Consider the following 18,216-nt stretch of genomic DNA (forward strand, 5'->3'; position numbering starts at 1 on the left):
GAAATGCACATCTAAAAATAATTTTGAAAGCCAGAGGGACATAATGGGGCTTACTCTGAGGAAAGAGGGTTCAGATTTTTTTTTATGAATTGTTTTATCATTTACCTAAACAGGCAGAATTTATAACCTTTGGGACAGAGGATTGCTCTAGCTGAACAAGAGCTTCCTCACAAGATTTGGCACATTACTGTGGAAGGCAATGCAAAATAAGCTGTGGAAATAAGCTATGACTAGTTTATCAACTTGCAGGTTATAAAAAATAAATGAGCTCTAGAATAGCTTTATTGAATTTCTTACATCAGGTGACACAAGAGACACTGTATATTCTCGAGTTAGAATAAAGCTGTAGAAATGCTTTAATGTCAGCAACAGAAATTACTGCTTTTTCAAATTAAATTTTGAATTCTGCTGATACAACTCCAAAGTTAATTTCATTTTTTTAAAATTTCCCTTCTTCCAACCTCTTCCATAGCATAAGTATCTACCATAGCTGTAGGTTAGCTGTGGTAATTCTTTACACTTAGGCTAAATGACTTTGATTTGCCAAATCTAGGTTGACTCCTTATCCCTTTATCACATCTCTGAGCCATTAGAACCTACTGTCCCTGCCAGTTCTGGGAACTTTCTCCTCAGCTGCCAGGGCACCGCTCTCCCCCGAGACCCCTACCTGCCTTCACCACCTGGAGAATCTGCCCCTGTGGGCTCTGCAACAGGAACCCAGTCAGCTGAGCTGACCCAATCAGATGCTTGTCCCTGAGAGTTCAGAACTGGGAGGTAGAAAGCCTGGGTCTACAGAGTGAACTGAGAGGGACAGTGACTCGGGAGAGACACAGGCAGAGAGAGCTGCACCGGCTCCTGGACGCTCCAGACGCTAGCAGGCCTCAGCCAAGATACAGCATGGGGTGCCATGGCAGCCTCCTCAGAGATCCCCCTGCACTTAGGCCACTTCAAACATGTTTCTTTCTTTTAACCAAATGCTTTCTGGTGAAGACATCCTCCTCCTCTCTGATGAGTTCTTCCACAGGCCCCGTCTCCCCTACCTCTTCCTAGATGGACCACCCCCCAGCTCTGCTCTGAGCCTCACCTCACTCTGGTCCACACACTGTCACCCAGACACAGCTGCTATGCCAGCCGTAAGGGGAGGACACTGTGACTGACTCTCCAACCTCTAGCTATACTTCTGTGCGAGCCTGAATGTTTGTGTCCCCTCAAACTTCAGATATTGAAACCTCAACCCCACTGCAATGGTGTTAGGAGGTGGGGCGCTTAGAAGGTAACTAGCTCATGAGGGTGGAGCCCTCACGATGGGATGCGTGTCCTTATAAAAGAGACCCCAAGAGCTCCCTCGCCCCTCTGCCATGTGAGGACACGTCAAAAAGATGGCATCTATGAACCAGGAGGCAGAACCTCACAAAATATATATGAAAGTCACTCAGTCATGTCCAGCTCTTTGCAACCCCATGGACTATATGGTCCATGGAATTCTCCAGCCCAGAATACTGGAGTGGGTAGCCTTTCCCTTCTCCAGGGGATCTTCCCAACCCAGAGATTGAACCCAGGTCTCCCACACTGCAGGCAGATTCTTTACCAGCTGAGCCACCAGGGAAGCCCAAGAATACTGGAGTGGGTAGCCTTTCCCTTCTCCAGGGAATCTTCCCAACCCAGAGATTGAACCCAAGTCTCTCACATTGCAGGCAGGTTCTTTACCAGCTGAGCCACCAGGGAAGCCCAAGAATACTGGAGTGGGTAGCCTATCCCTTCTCCAGCAGATCTTCCCAACCAAGGGATTGAACCAGGGTCTCCTGGATTGCAGGCAGATTCTTTACCAGCTGAGCTACCAGGCAGGACCTCATCAAACACTAAATCTACCAGCTCCTTGATCTTGGATTTCCCAGCCTCCAGAACCATGAGAAGTAAATTGCTGCTGGAGCCACCTGGTCTGTGATATTTTGTCCCGCCAGTCTACATGGACTAGCACAACTTCCAGTGGCCAGGTGAGCACTTGCAGATGGATACAGACTTGGCACCACTCTGTGTCCTGGCCTACCTCTGTGTGGAACGGACCAGTATGGAAACATCAGTAGAAATCACTCCAATTATTCAGCCATAACTCTCAACAAGATAACTGACTACAGCACCATCACCTGCTCAGAGAGAGTCTAGAGCAAAAGGCAATCACAGTATTATTCAAAGTCAGGGTCATGCAGTCTTAAATAACTCCAATAACTCCATATGGAAGACATCAACAGTCCAGTCTAAGTTAGACAGATACTCCCCAAACTTAAACAATATATAGATGTGTAACTATATTCCAAAAAATAGTTACCACAGAAACAGTTTTTAATAATGGATTTATACAGAGCACTCATTCATAGAGCAAAGTATGTATTTGCAGCATAAAACCAATCTTTGCAAATTCTCTCAGGAAGAACCTACAAGTGACATGTAGCTTCTCTACAGCCCTGTTCTGTACGCACATCCAAAACTCAGTCTGTCATCTCCTCACCAAAGCCAACTCTGTTCTCAGTTGTAGTAAATCGGTCCACTGGTCACTCAATGGCCTAAGCCAGAACCTGGTTACCATCAACCCTCCTCCTGCTCACAAAGTCTATCTTCCCAGTTGCTCCTGAATTTATCCACCCACCTAACCTACACTCAGCTGTCATTCAGGCCACCGTCTTCCCCCAGGACACTACAAAGCCTCCATGCCTGACTTCCTCTAATCCATTATCCACTGTCATGTAATCTTTCTAAAATGCAAAATGGGATGTTCATTATCCTGCTTAAAGCTTTTCAATGGGTTCCATTAATTCTCAGTGTAGTTTTCAAATTTATTCATATGGCTTTTAAACTCTGATCAGTGTGAGCTACTATTTACTTCTCCTGGTTCATCTCTCACCATTGCTCACTCCAATTCTAGTTCCAACCAAACCAAACTTCTTCAGGCTCCCCAGATCTAGTCTGCTCCTAGGCCTCAACCACTACCCCCGTCCCCCGACCATGGTCCTTTTACCTCTGACCCATCACACTTGCTATTCCCTCCATTTACCTTCGGTCTCACCACCAGACATCACTGCCTCTAGAAAGCTTACCCTCACCTCTGGATTCTGCATGACCCCTTCTTTTGTGCTCCCAGAGCCCTTCCAAGTCCTCAACCTCATCTCCACTATCACACTTCTTTGGCTTTGTCCTCCACTAAGCCCCACGCTACGCCACATCCACAGAATCCTGCAGGTCCATGAACACTTGGCAAGGGAGCAAATCTACCTACCCTTGGCATAACCCCGTCAGTCCTCCCACACCGTATGGCCCAAGATACCTTGAGCTCCACTCTGCTGAGTCACTTGCAGGCCCTGAATAATAATCAGGCTCCCCATGCTTCTGCCCCTGGTCCCGTGGCCAAGTCCTACTCACCCTGAGTCGGTAAAAGGCAGCGTGCTTTACAACCCGATGTGTGTGTTAGAAACACAAAGAGTTAACAAGAGTCAAACTAGGAAATCCCAGGGCCCACATTTAAGTTTCTGCGTTTATTCTACAGTTATGAGAAATGAGAACTACTTGTATTCTGCATATTGCTAAGAAGAAAACTTCCCTCCAAAAGCTGAGAGCAACAAATATATCACTCAGAAAACATTCACTTTAGAGGATACTTTAATATATGACAGAAGTATTTTTTAAAGTGTACACATCTATTAACTATGCAGCTAACAAATGTCCTAGATATGATGCACTTTTAAAAAGTAAATGCTCCATTATAAATGAAATAACAAATTATAGATTCAATGACATATAATCCTGGAAAATAAAAAAGTAAAAAACTTAAGTGTTCCAACATCCTACTACCCCAAGTCCACAATTTTTAAGATTTTCATTTAATTTCCTCCAGACATTTTACCATCAGAGGTTTTTGTGGAGGGCTTTTGGGACTTCTGTTTAATAAAAGTTTTAACCACATAACATATGCAATTTTGTACCCTGATTTTCTTCACTTAACACTGTCGTAAGCACTTTAATATGTTTTCTTCATAAATATTTTAATAGCCAATAATGTATTACCCAGTTGATAACTTAACCAGCCTGCAAATGCACCCTTAAAAATAATTCTATAATATGTATCTTTTATACATAAAGCCTCTCTGTACTTAAAAATATTCCTTTGATGGTTTCTAGGTGGTTGCTACATCAATGAATATGATAACTTTTAAGGTCCTTGATACATATAGCCAATGTAACATAAGTGTGTGACATTTTTGCTACACCCAGGTACTAGGTCTTAAAACTTTCTGTCTAAATTTGGGCCTTTGTTAACTGAGAAATTGTAATATCTTCATTACAGAAGTAAATACTGTTTAAAACCTACAACAATCCAAAAGCATGTAAAATAAATATAAAATCAATCCCAGAAATAAAAATTCAATCTCCCCTATTCTCCTCCCCTCAGAAGAAGTAATCACAATATATTTTCCACATATTTTTCTAGATCTCTATTTTCATTCAGAACACACACACACAACCACACACATTATTACTGTTTTCTATCTTACAAAAAATGGAACTAAACTTGCTCAAAAATATATTCTAGATATCCATCCAGGCTATGTCAATACATACAAATCTGCCTTTCTTTTTAAAAGCTACCTAACATTCCATAGTGTGGAGGCAACAAACTTTTTCTGCATTCATCTTCAGCTTTTCCTCTTTATAAGTGATACTGTGACAGACTTCATTCATACTAACTTTAACCTGTATTCTCTTATTAGAATATCCCCAATTCCCTTAAGTGTATCTGCTGGATGAAAGCATATGGGTGTTTTTAAAATTTTGATAGGTTTAACCAAATTGTCATCGGGAAAGGGCAAACTAATTTCAGTCAATTCTAAAGGAAAGCAACCCTGAATATTCACTGGAAGGACTGATGCTGAAGCTCTAATACTTTGGGCCACCTGATGCGAAGAGCCAACTCATTGGAAAAGACCCTGATGCTGGGAAAGATTGAGGGAAGGAGAAGGGGGCGACAGAGGATGAGATGGTTGGATGGCATCACTGACTCAGTAGACATGAGCTTGAGCAAACTCTGGGAGATGGTGAAGGACAGGGAAGCCTGGCGTGCTGTAGTCCACGGGGTCACAAAGAGTCAGACAAAATTTACCAGCTGAACAACAAAAAAGACCGTATCAGGTAGCTTTTCCTCTACATACTTGGAGAGCATTTTAATTTGCCTGAGAGCCATTCCCTCCTCTACAAAATCTCACCGTTTTAATTTCCATTTCCCTAACCACCAGTGAGGCTGAATTTCCTGTCATCGCTTTGACACTTTCATTTCTCTATGAGAACTATTAAATGAGAACTATTCACATCCTCCATTCCTTTCTTAACTATGTCAATTCTATTATCCTTTGTTTGTGAAGTCGCTCAGTCATGTCTGACTCTTTGCGACCCCAAGGACTGAAGCCTACCAGGCTCCTCTGTCTCTGACCTGGGATTTTCCAGGCAAGATACTGGAGTGGGTTGCTATTTCCTTCTCCAGGAGATCTTCCTGACCCAGGGATCGAACCCAGGTCTCCCGCATTGTAGGCAGACACTTTACCGTCTGAGCCACCAGGGAAGTGGCTTTTTATTATTTGTTTGTGTATGTTACCAGAACTTTACCCCAAGTCTGTCAACTTATAATGTTTTTACATCACACAGAAATATCAGCTTTGATGATATTCAAACTTATCAGTCTCTTCTTTAGATTTGGGGCCTTAGTCTTACCTATTAATAAACTGCTTACTCTAGAAACTTATTTTCCAACATAATAAATTCTCTTATATTTTCTTCCTATACTTTTACAGGTGTTTTTGTCTTTAAGCTCATTCTTTAATTCAAATAAGTCATTTTGAATAAGGGGAAGTAGAATATTTCTTTCCAAATAGTCATTTATCCCTCTACAATGTATCCAAGATTATATCCAATGTATCCAACTCAAAATACCAACTTTATTAAATAATAAATTCCTCTCTATGTAAATGGGTTACTGGACTCTACTTTGTTCCATGTACCAACCTCTCTATTCTTGTACTCACCATTTACATAACTGTACCATTACAGTATGTTTTGATATCTGGCACAGCAAATCCTTCATCAGTATTTTCCACTTGAAAAATTTCTTGGCCACTCGAGCCTCGACATTTAGTCCTCTGGACAAATTTTAGAAGCAATTTATCAAGTGTCCAAAAGTAAGTCTCACTGGGATTTCAGCTGGAATTACATTGAAGTAACAGTTTAATTTGTTGAGTACTGCAAGCTTTACAAAGATGCCGTCTCTTTCCAAAGCATGTAATGTCTGCCCACTTATTTGGGGTAGCTTTTAAACTCTTCAGGTAAAGGTTTCTAATTTTTTCATAGAGCTTTTGTATGTTTATGTGTTACTCTTAAATGTCTTCTGGTTTTGTTGCTATTGAGAATACAGTCTTACTTTTCTACAGGAATAATTACAAATTACTTATTAGTGAGATTACACATCTTTCTAAATGTCAAACAAATTGTATCTATATCCATTAAACTATTGAGCCACATCCTGCAACCATGTGTGTGGATTTTCATTTTCTCATTGATTTGTGTGAGTTCTTTACATGTTGAACATATTAACTCTACACTTAGATTTGTCACTACTATTTTTCTACTTTGTGGTTTGGCTTTTGATCCTAGGATTTCGTTTTTCCTTTCTTCTTAAAGATATTTTAAATGTTTATGTAATCCAATACAGATTTTAACTAATAACAGATTTGAATGTCTTGTGGGTGCCAGGACCTGTACCTCTTTCTCTCTCAACACCTGTACGGTGGTATCATTTTCCTTAAATTCCAGTTCAAGTCTGTCTGATTGCTACACCTGTTCTCTGTTCACCTCAGCGTGCAGAACTCCTTTTTCCAGATGTTCACCTATTTTTTTAAAGGTTTATTTTAATGTGGGCATTATTTTAAAAGTCTTCATTGAATTTGTTACAGTATTGCTTCTGTTTTATGTTTTTGGCCCTGAGGCATGTGGGATCCTTGACCAGGGATCAAACCCATACCTCCTACATTAGAAGATAAAGTCTTAACCACTGGGCCATCAGCAAAGTCCAGCCCAGATGTTTAATATTTACTTCCATATCTTCTCTGATTTGGAGGGCATTTGTGATGGTTTGTCATTTATTACACTTCCATACACTTTCATCTTTGGGGTGCTGAATAGGTTCCAGTGACCTGTCCAGATACTCTGAAGCTAGTGTGACACTGTTTAAACACAACTGGCTCTACAGTATGTTTAAACAATTAGATAGACCTTGTTCTAGCTCATTACTCACTATTCTGTCCAGTTCACCTGAAAAGGGGGATCTCTATAGCATTTAAACATCACAACCAGGGATATGGCCTATCCTTCAGTTTAAGACATTCTTTCTTATCTTTCAGGGTATTGTTTGGTCTCTTCCAGGCAGGTCAGTCGCACTTGTCTTGATGAAGCTGTGTTTACCTGTTTCATGGTTTTTGTTGCATTGTGATCAGAGCCTGCTTTTTTGTTTTTCCATATTAGTTTCTGAAAAAGTTATTATTAGTATTCAGAAAGCTATAAATATTATATACTCACTGTGTGCCCAGTTGCTTTCTCAATTTTTTGTCTAGTATTTTTTTTCTGTTATTCTTTTTTTTCTGGCAAATAGCATTTACAATATTTCCCTTCTTTTCATTTTTAGAACCTCACCTCACTCTTATTTCATGTATTCCTGCTTTGACAAAACTTACCAAAAATATGTTAAATATCCCAAATTTTTACTCTCTCTGATCCTATTCTGTTAAGCATAGTATGAATAATTAGTTTAACATATGTGTTTTGCATAAAAAAGTGCATCTTTATGCCTACTTTTTGAAAATAAAAAATTATTTATTTTTACAGACAAATACCTATTTTGACCTTAGTATAGCTGGTAGTTTGAAGTCAATGTGAACTAGAAGGGAAAGACCATCTCTCTTGACAGACCTCTGACAATCACCTACCTGGTCTTCCCCACTTTCACTCCCCACTCCCACATTCTGCAGGTAGCAGCAGCTGGAGTGGCTGTTTAAAAATGCAAATCTGATTAAGTCATTCCCCTGTTTAAAACCCAACCCTTGTAATGGTTTCCCATTTTACTCGGGATAAAATAAAACATCCTTAACCTGCCCTACAAGACCCAACATGATTTGGTCCCCTGCCTAGCCACACTTGCCCCTCACCCACCATAATGTATCCACAAGTCATTCTTTCAGTTCCCGGAAAGGGCAAAGCTTTCCCCATTCTGGGCCTTCCCACATGCCGTTCCCCTGCCTGGAAAATTATCCCCCATCTCATTCTACACTGACGCCTACTCACCCTTCAGATCTCAGCTCAAAGCTTATTTTTGCAAAAAAGTCTTTCCTGAGTCCTCTCTCTGAAATCTAAAATTTGGTCCCCTTTTTAATACTTTCTCATCGCCAGTGCTAACTCACTTTCATAGCAGACACCGGTTTGTGATTATATGAGCAGCTGCGTGATTGTTTAATTTCTGATCCCTTCTGCCCACATAACGTAAACTAGAACAGAACAGAGGCAAGCTGATTTTGGTGGCCATGCTAGAAACATTCGTATACATTTGAATAAAAGAAAAAAAATACCTACATACCTCTTAATTGTGCCTTTTACATCTTAATATGATAGCCATCACATTACTGAATATGTATGTAAACTGTTAAAACTCTGGTACTGCTGGCAAATTCAGTAAGAATCCATTCTACTCAAAGGACATAAAAACCTGAATCTGTTACTGCTACAGAAAAACACAAACAAATTTACATCACTAGGAAGTTCTGTTTATATATTACGAGTGTTTTATGTAGTGTTCAATTTGCTGATGCTTTATTCACAATCAACTAATTTTTATGCCTTATTTTTCAAAGCATGTAAAGCACTATGAAAAATACGCTTTGTGAAATACTCTTTCAGAAGTCTAAAGAGTACTTGATAAAAATATGACAAAATCAGAAACTAAACAGCATTCAAAGTTGGCTATCTGTAGTATTTTATAATATACATATCTGGCCAAAGAAATAAAAATTGTAGTGCAAATTTAAAAATCCCTTCAGATCAGAAAATCAACATTATATACTACTTTATACTCTACAAAGACTTTCACACACATGATATCACTGAACTTGGTAGAATAAATAGAGCAGATATTATCACTACATATAGAAAAGAAAACTCAGGCTTAGAGTGATTAAATGTCTTCCTCAAGGTCACAGGACTTTAAAACAGGCGTCACAATTAAAACAGGGTCACAATTACAAGAAATGTACCACATGTAAATTTCTGAACCAAAGAGAACGTCCATCATAAACAGTTTCTGTAGTGTAAGTGTAGATTTGTGCTCCCTTCACTAACACTTCAGTAGAGAACAACAAAAAAAACTATTTTAAATGTAAAGTTAAATCATAAATTGCCATCAGTTCAGGAAATGGCTAAATAAACTATGGTGTCCTCAAACTATGGAACATGATGCAGCAGTTCTGCAAAATGATTGAATGCATCCTATGCTAAAAACGGAAAGCTAGAGTGCACTCATACTTGTTAAAACAGTCGAAGATAATACAAGTATACACTGGCGTAAAAACATTTTTAAAGATCTAGAAGGTTATACACAGTTGTTATCTCTGGGAACAGAGGTCTTGTAGTCAAAGACATTAGCCATCTCTGTGATGTTTTAGTTTTTACAAAGAAAAGGCTTTACTTTGCTGATTTAAAAGTAATTCTTAAGATTTAAACCAATCTGTGGGGTGAACAAGGCCATTTTTCTGGGTCTAAAAAACTGTGCATCTATAAAAGAAGGAGGAACCCCCGCTTAAAAAAAAAATACATATATAGCAACAAAAACAGTTCGATTCTCTTAAAACAATAAACATCACAAAACTTTTCTTTAAAAAAAAAAAGGCAATAGCTTAGAATTTTTTTTTTTTTAATATCTAGTCTCCTTTGTTGCAATAAGACAACCAATAAACTATCAACTAGGAGAGTCCGGAACAGGCTCCTCCGGGAGAGATTTAGTTGTTAGAGTTGGGCAAGGAAGGTTTCACAAAGGAGCTGAGTTTTGAGGGAAATGAGAGGTGACTGGGCAGAGAGATGCGGGAAGATTAAGCCAGAGAGGGAAATGCCTGGAAAGTGGATATACTGAGTTAATCAGAAGCAGGGCCCAGGAAGAAAACTGGAGTAAAGTCCTGAAAGAGGAGAAGAGGATTCCTTTGGATGTGGGAGGTTAGAGGGAGCTCGACCGCGCTGCCATCCAGTTTACCTGGGTGAGAATCCGGCCCTTGTTATGGTCAAACAATGGAGGCGTCCAGCGGCAGCAGCGATCTGCACTGGGTGCCCGGAGGGTTCCTCATCACCTGAGTAGGATGCTCCGCTGGCTCTGCTGGGACGCGAGGCGCTCTTAAAAAAAAAAAAACACACACACAACATCACACCATGCAGTCAGGCTTCTCCGCGGCACAGCCCGGCTCCCTTGATCCCACGGCGCGGCCATTACCGCTTCTCCGGGGACCCGCCTGGAAAGGCTCCAAGGCGCGGCTTCACGGGTTTCTAAAGCTGTTTTGCTCCCCCTTCCCTCGGCTCCAACAACAATGGAGCCCGGCTCGGGAGTCTGGCTCCCTTGGGGCCTCCGCCCGGCCTCGCCCCGGTCGCTGCCCCTCCGCCGCCGCGCGCCCTGGCCGCCATCTGTGACCCCCGCTCCCCGGCACTGCGGGCCCACGCCGGCTCGCCGAGGCCCAAAGTCAGGCTGCCCTCCCCCGGGCCGGCCCGGGTGGCCGCCGGGCCGCCAGGCTGCGCGGAGCCACTCTGACCTTTCCCACCCGATGCCCGGGCGCTCACCCCGGCTCCAGGCCCATCCTAAGTGATGGGTTGTTTTTCTTTTCTTTAATCCACTCATTCTCCTTCCGACCCAGTACCCGCTCCCTGGCCACCCCCGCTCGCCCCCACCTTGATCCCGAAAAGAAATAAAGACAGTACAGCCTGGCCACCCCAGAACTCACTCCAAGTGAGGGGTTGAAGCGCCCCAGGCCGCGGACTCCGCGCACCCACCCTCCCTCTCCTCAAGGGACACCTCACAGGTGCGCCTCCGAGCCGCGCGCGCGCGCTCCGCACACCCAGACGCCTCCGGGGGACAGCGCGCGTGCGCACGCACGAGGCCGGCGAGCCCCGGGGGAGCGGGGGCCGCACGCATGCGCGCCGCCCGGCCCTCGCCCCTTCCCCCCCACCCCGGCTCTGCGCCCGCCCCCGTCGGCAGCCCGCGCGCGCCCTCCCCCCTCCCCAGTGTCAGGCCTGTCACGGGTACCCCCCCAACCTTCACCGCCCAGCGCGCGCGCTCCCGCTTGCCCGCCTCGCTCCTCCTCCTCCCCCCCCCACCCGGGCCCGCGTTACCCTGGGCAACCGCAGTGCGGCCGCACCTGAGCTGTGCGCCTGCGTCCCACCGGCCAGACCCTCCCTTCCCCTTGGTCGGTTCCCCAGCCCCGCACAGCTGCGGGAGAGTGGGGGCGGGGCGTCACCCTGTCCCCGCGAAGTGAGTATCGATCGGCCTCCTCCGCCCCTCCCCGCAAACACAGACCCACCGCCGCCGCCGCGCCGGCGCCTCGGCCGCCAGCCGGGTCAGCGCGGCCAGGCCTTCTCGCCGCCCCGGCCCCCCGCTCCCAGCGTGCACCGCGGCGAGCGCTCGGGTGGGAGCCGGCGAGATGCGCTCGGCGGGCGGTGCCCACTGACCTCCCTCGGCGGCCCGGCCAGGGCAGGGCCGGAGCCAGGAGCCAGCCCCGCCCGCCGCCCCGCCCATGGGCCGCCGGCCCCCGCAGCCTCCCGCCCCAAGGATCGCGCCGAGGGGGGGAGCCGCCTGAAGGACCGCGACGGCTGCGCCCGCAGGTGAGGCGGGGCCCGAGGTGTGATCGAGTCCAGCCCCACTCACCTGGCGGTACCTGCAGGGAGGCTCTGCGGGTGCCGGCGGGGGGCGGCGGCACCTGTCGCAGCGGGAACTCATTTAGATAATTTTTCAAGCCCTCACTGCAAGGGGAGGGGTCCTTCAGATTCACGGGGTCGGGAAGGGTGTCCCCTTACGGAGACATCTCGGGGGGATGAGGCGGGGGGTGAGGAACGAATAGGTGGAAAGGAGGGCAAAAGTGAGGCTCGGCGATTCCGCACCAGCTGCTTGCAGGGTCTTCCAGCCCGTTATAGGGAGGGGGTTGCCCTTGCCAGGGCTACAGCCCAGGCTGGGGTGCGAACCCACCGCGCACCCAAGCCAATCCGAAGGGGGAGGAGAGGGCGGTCCAGGAGCCGCTCCTGCCAGCCCCGGGGTGGGATTGTAGGGTGAGGGATCCGCATTGCAGGTGCACTAGGAGCGCCCGAGGGCCTGGCCCTGCTTTGTCTGGGATGCCGTGGGGAGGCGGCCATCCGAATCCACATCGCCTTTTCAAATGCGTTTTACCACCCCGTGGACATTAGAGACCCTCCCAGATAAGTTGCATTGTCTCCTGTCCTGATAACCCTTTACGTAAGTACTCTACCTTTACAGCCCTTTTCTGAAGCTTTGGTGTGAGCTTTAGTTTACCCTAAATAACGATTTGTTTGTGATTCATGAAACTGAGCGGAATGCAAATATGCAGCAGGGCTCCAGGCTCGGCTACAGAGCTGCCGTCTACTACAGCGAGTTACTCTAGTTTATCTAACTTAAGTGTTTTCACGCTGACCTGTATTAATTAGAAGCTTTGGTATTAGGCAGTATGATCTATTTCTATAATGAAATGAAGTGGCCTTAAGAGGAAGTATGATCGCGTTGTTATTTAAGTTGCAGCAATCAGTCTTAATAACAAAATACAAGCCGCCCGACTGTCCTACCGTAATGTATTACCCATTTCCAGAAACCTACCTGTAAGAGTGTTAATGCTAGAATTGCCGTTTTAAGACTTTTACGTCTGAAATGTATTTCAGGAGACTTATTATTGTTTTATTAAATGGGTTTTGTTTTGCACAATCAAGTATTCCCCTGCATTGTCTTGCCATTGAATTGCAAGGAAAATAACGCTAATATTTAACGTGACTTTTACCTCCAAAGATGCTTTGAATTTATTTCTTTTGGCTAAATGTTCATTTTATATGAAATATATTTTGGGAGAAGGTTTTAAGGTTTGTGGTAAATTTATATGTGTGTGTCTTTATACATATGTTTACATGTGCATGACACTACTGGAATACCTTAAGATAAAATAGTTTTTATTATTCCTCTGCATCATGATGTAATTAGTAAATTTAGTTTAGGTATACTTAATTTCTAAAGTACTAGACAGTAATTTGTGTATATGAGATTTTTACTGTAGCATTTGTAGATACAACAGTCTAACAAACAGGTTTCTTGGCAATTAGATATTTTTATTGTTGATTCTTTTCAAAAAGAACAAATTAATCCTTTTACTTATGGCAGAAAATCATTCTTGTGGGTGCATAACTTTCATCTGTCATTCATTGGATAAATTCATTTTAGCATCATTACTTAATTGACGGTGCATTTGCGGCAATACTGATGTTAACAGCGTCAAGACTTTTAAGACATACTTATTTTTATATTTATTTATCATTTTCTCATATGGCAAGAAAAGAAGAAGCCTTTTTTCTTTTATCTGGAACAAGGTCAGCCATAAAAAGTCCTTAAGACATAGTGGACACACTGTATTTGTTAACCGAGATTAATTCTATCTACTAGATTGGGTATCCTTAAAGGGCAGAAACTAGGCGCCTTTATATGCTTCACTCACCAAGTGTGCAATAAATGTTTGACTCAGATTAACCATTCCAGACTAGTTAGGTAGGTGCTAGCTTAATGACACCAATTTTCACATCTCCAGCTTTGGTGTTTAAACCAGCAGAAATGTTGGGCAGAGGAGTGAACGTGTCCTATTTGTCTTCAGATATTCAAGGTCTGTCAGCAGCAGAGGGATTTTGTGTATTCTAGAGTATTTCCATGAGTTCCAACGAAGGCAAGTAGTACTTGCAGAAAGACAGACTTCACTTTGACATAAAAAGCACAAGTTGCTTATGATTAGAACATCCAGTGGCAAGAAAGGACTGCTCTTTCCCTGCAGAGTTTCTGAATAATCTGGTCTCCTGCTGGGCAGGAATGGCTGCTAGGAGGTACCCCCATTGGCCTGAGAGAGGTCTTCTGAGGGGGGCTGAGGGACTGCAATGGCAGTCTGATTGGAGGGCATCGTGGTGTCTTTTTGTTTCTTACTCTGACTTCTGCAGTTTGGGCATAACAACACCCTAGATACCTACTTCCCTCCTCGGAAGATTGTTACCAGGGCAGAGGCCTACCTGATACCAGAGATGATTCTAAGCCTACTTTCTTTGCATTTGTGTGGGACTTTATAGGTAATAAAGCACTCTCACATCCCATGTCTTTTTAAAAGACTCTTCTTAATTATGCATGATTTTTTCTCTTAGCTTTTATTTTCTATAATAAACATTTAATCAAGAGGAAAATTATCCTTTTCTAGGAAGACAAGCAGGAGAGGCTTTTTTTTTTTTTTTAATGGAATGATGTCAGTCATTCTTTCAAGAGTCAGCAGGTTGTGAAGGTGAATAGATTTTTTTTTTCTTAGCTGAAATTATTTTTTGAAAGATACTGGTTAAGGGCTGACTCTTGTGCTTAGGCTGCATTTTGGTTTGTTTACTTCATTACTCAAACATGACTCAAATTTCACAGCCAGAAGTTCAGTCATATCCACTGACAGTTAAGTTGCACTGGACTTTTTTCCATATGTCTGGCCCATACATGCTGGCAGGTAAAACACAGCTGAGAAGCAGAACCACAGTGGTCCAAAAAAATGAGGCGACTTGGAGTTTGTGTTTGAAGAAGGAAAAGATGTGTCCCCTTTGTACTAAGCCCAAACCTAGGAATGATAATTTGTCAATGATTAGAACGATGCTCTGGCCGTTACAACAAAGATGAGGCTATTCACTGTCAATCACAGTACTTGTATTAAGTGGATCAGTGGGGTTAGGACTCTGTCTGTGGCCCAGGAGCAGAGCTAGAGCTTCCTGTGGACAGTAGAGAACCCAATAAATACTGTCTGCACAAGGATTTAAGTGGAACATGATGATAATGAGGCCAATTGAGTTAGACCAGATTGTGAGCTCTTCAATTTAGGAAGAAGTTAGAGGGGGAAAAAACAGCTCTGAATTAATGTATACGTGTAATTAATTTTTTAAAAAAACCTTTAGAAAAACAGTTCCTCTCTTTTGTTCTTTAGCAGATGAGTTTGTCCCATGCTTTTGTGCCTGTTATCCACCAGCTGGATTTGGGTGTGACTATTTAAATAACATAAAGATTTTAAAAATTTGCTTGAACCAGACATGCACTGTTTATTTATACTTTATGCACGAAAGGAAAAGAGAATACCAAGTTCTTCTGGCCAACCAAAAAATCAAATAAGGACACCTTATGAGTATTGATTTATTCCTTGAGGAGAAAAAAAAAATTACAGATGCTGTTTTAAATATTATGATCAGGACAACAAATTATCAAGTAAGGCAACCAGTTAGAAAGCAGCGTTTTTGTAGGTGAAAGGTTACAGTTTACAGAACCTCGCCATAATCTCTGAAGGCATCTCACAGATGTCTTAAAAGACCCCTTTGTTAATCAGAAAACCAGAGTTTATGTTTTTACATGAGTTTCCACACTGGGGAGCAGACAAATTAATACTTTTATGATTATCCCTGTATACCACTTTATCAGAAATAACTGTTTGAAGCAAGAATTCTCTACTCTGGGCCTGTAAGGGAAGAGGGAAAAAGTGTTGTCCTCTTTTTGAGATCCTTCCTACTAGCTGATTCTCAGGAGTGAGCAGTGCAATTCCATCAACTAACAAACAAGAACAAGCCTGAGATGCTAAAAGCTACAATAAAGAAAAGGAAATAGAAGAATGCTTTTAATAATGGAATTCTAGGCATACAATATTCTGCTGCTACAATCTTTCTCTTTGTTGCCTCTTTGACAACACTTAAGATGTTACAGTTAGACCCATGTAAGATCCATGACCCTTTGCTCTTCAGAGTTCCTTCCTACCCTGTTTCTAAATGCAGGCTGAACCCCTGTTATTTACTACATAGGTAAGAGGATTTATGAGGCATTTCTTTTTTATTTGTTTAGCTGCACTGCGTCTTAGTTTCTGCACGTGGGATCTAGGTTCCCCAACCAGAGGTCAAACTTGGGCCCCCTGCATTGGGAGTCTTGGCCACTGGACCACCAGGAAAGTCCATCTGAGGCATTTCATATGTGACACTGCTGCCACATATTAATAATTCCCAGGATTATTACAGTACTGATTTTCTTAAAGTCACACAGTCCACCTGGAAATGAGTGGCACGACACTCTGAAAGGGCCACCTCTAGTGTAACCTCACTGTGAAACACAACACTGGCTCCCCGAGGTACAGGTCCATTCCTGTCATGGCTTAATCATCCAGAGGCTGCCATATGTTTCTAATGGTTTCCAATGTAATTTCTCTTACAATGACGAGTGTATGCGATGAGGTTCCTGCCACACTCCAGACATCGAAGGAGCCCATTTCTCCAACTATCACAAGCTTCAACTCAGGTAAAGGACACTGGTGTCACGTCTCCCTCAGTGGCTGTGGCATGTAGGAATAGATCCAGTTTTTAGAAATATCTGTCTTGCTTGATGAGAAAGATGAAGAAGGGCTTTGCTATTTTTTAAATTTTCTGTTCTGGGAATATAGCAGAAGTTATTAGGCAGAGCCTGTCCTTTTCAAGGAGGGGTCAATCCTTGTCTTCGATAGTGAGTCATCTTTATCTTTTGGTTGAATCATGGTGAGCAGACTAGAAAATCCCTGGGGAACAGAGCAGCAGCTTTCAGCCATTGAGATACTTGCTCACTGACATGTCCTATTGCACTGGATGGGGGTAGGGCTGGGGGAGGCAGGTAGGACATAGTCTTTGATGACAGGGGAAAAAGATATGTCATCCTTCTCGGCCTCTGAATTGTGTGACGGGTTTCAAGTGAGGAATTCATTTCCATCAAGAAAGTGTTGGAGTCAGTTTTCAACAGAAAGTGATTTCTCAGTATAGTGAGGTTGTGGTATTAGGACCTGGTTCAGAGATGAGCAAAGTGCAACATTACTGTCTGAGGCCAAAGACATGGGGTTTTTGTGGGGGTGGCAGGTTGGGGGGGGTAGAATTTAAATTGGAATAAATATGGCCAGAGGTGAGACCTTCCAGAAGACAGGTTGCGCATGCTGTGTGTTCAGCGGTGTGCTTGTGTCTTGTTCAGTTGTAGAATGGAACTCAGCAGTTTGATGCTCATTGACTAAGCCTGGAACAAACGGCGCCTTGACTTCTACCCACCAGCAGGCTATGGGCACAGTAGAGGGCCTTCCCATGTAGGCCCAGAGGCCCGTAGGACCTTCCTGGGTGGCTTTTCATCTTGAGTCTGAAACTCAAGTGGGAAGCAGATTATCCATCTCTGAACCTCAAAGGAAAACCAAGTGAAGTTAGGAGTTGTTAAGCAGCTGGGGCAAGTTTCTTTGCACCAGAGATGCTGTGAGGCCTTGGTACATGAGTATTAGTGGCCCACAGGAGTATAAATCCTTGTGGGAAGGTTGAACTGTTCAGCAGTGTGAACTGTTGAGCCCTAAAGTGAACCTCATCACCCAGGCTTCTTAGCCTGAATGAAATGCTTCGATGCCCTTTATCAGGACTGCCCAGTGACAGAGCACAACTTCATCTAAAATTATACCTTTAGAAGTCTCATAAGGGACTTTGCTGGTGGTCCAGTGGTTAAGACTTTGCCTTCCAATGCAGGGGCTGCTGTTTCTATCCCTGGTCAGGAAGCTAAGATCCCATGTGTCTCAGGGCAAAAAACCAAAATGCAAAACAGAAGCAATATTGTAACAAATTCAATAAAGATTTTAAAAAATGGTCCACATTAAAAGAGGAAAATCTTAGAAAAAAGAAGTCTTATAAGCAAACTGAGTTTTTTAGACGAAGGTCCCAGTTTTTTGTCTGTTAAAGCTCTCCTGTTCACAGTCTGTAAGTAGGGCACCTGGCTGCTTCCGTCCAGTTCTGAAAAATCCTGCCAGGTTTCCTTTTTTTTTTTTCCTACAATTCCATTGTGACAGTTAACTGCCTCTTCTG

At 43.5% G+C, this 18,216-nt stretch overlaps 2 protein-coding genes across 12 annotated transcripts in view; one reads left to right on the plus strand and one right to left on the minus strand.

The window, feature by feature from the left end:
- Positions 1 to 11,718, minus strand: part of ZNF664 (zinc finger protein 664) — a 153,119-nt gene extending 141,401 nt beyond the window's left edge. For 2 of the 9 annotated variants that reach the window (XM_061384580.1, XM_061384579.1), the window contains exons 1-4: positions 11,061 to 11,222; positions 10,325 to 10,461; positions 8,663 to 8,806; positions 6,066 to 6,240 (exon numbers count right to left, since the gene is read on the minus strand). Coding sequence is in view for 3 of the 9 variants with exons in the window: in XM_061384585.1 (XP_061240569.1) it covers positions 8,755 to 8,806; positions 10,325 to 10,461; positions 10,559 to 10,957 (588 nt within the window). In the remaining 6 variants the exon portion in view is untranslated. The other 7 variants (XM_061384583.1, XM_061384577.1, XM_061384582.1 and 4 more) reach the window with 5 other exon arrangements.
- Positions 11,458 to 18,216, plus strand: part of CCDC92 (coiled-coil domain containing 92) — a 36,418-nt gene continuing 29,659 nt past the window's right edge. Inside the window, exon 1 of one of the 3 annotated variants that reach the window (XM_061384574.1) lies at positions 11,458 to 11,587. The gene's annotated coding sequence lies outside the window, so the exon portion shown is untranslated. Of the gene's footprint in view, positions 11,588 to 11,777; positions 11,938 to 12,200; positions 12,563 to 18,216 lie in introns of those variants that run through there. The other 2 variants (XM_061384573.1, XM_061384576.1) reach the window with 2 other exon arrangements.

This window comes from Bos javanicus, chromosome 17 (genome assembly GCF_032452875.1).
Source record: "Bos javanicus breed banteng chromosome 17, ARS-OSU_banteng_1.0, whole genome shotgun sequence".
Classification (NCBI taxonomy): Eukaryota; Metazoa; Chordata; class Mammalia; order Artiodactyla; family Bovidae; genus Bos; species Bos javanicus.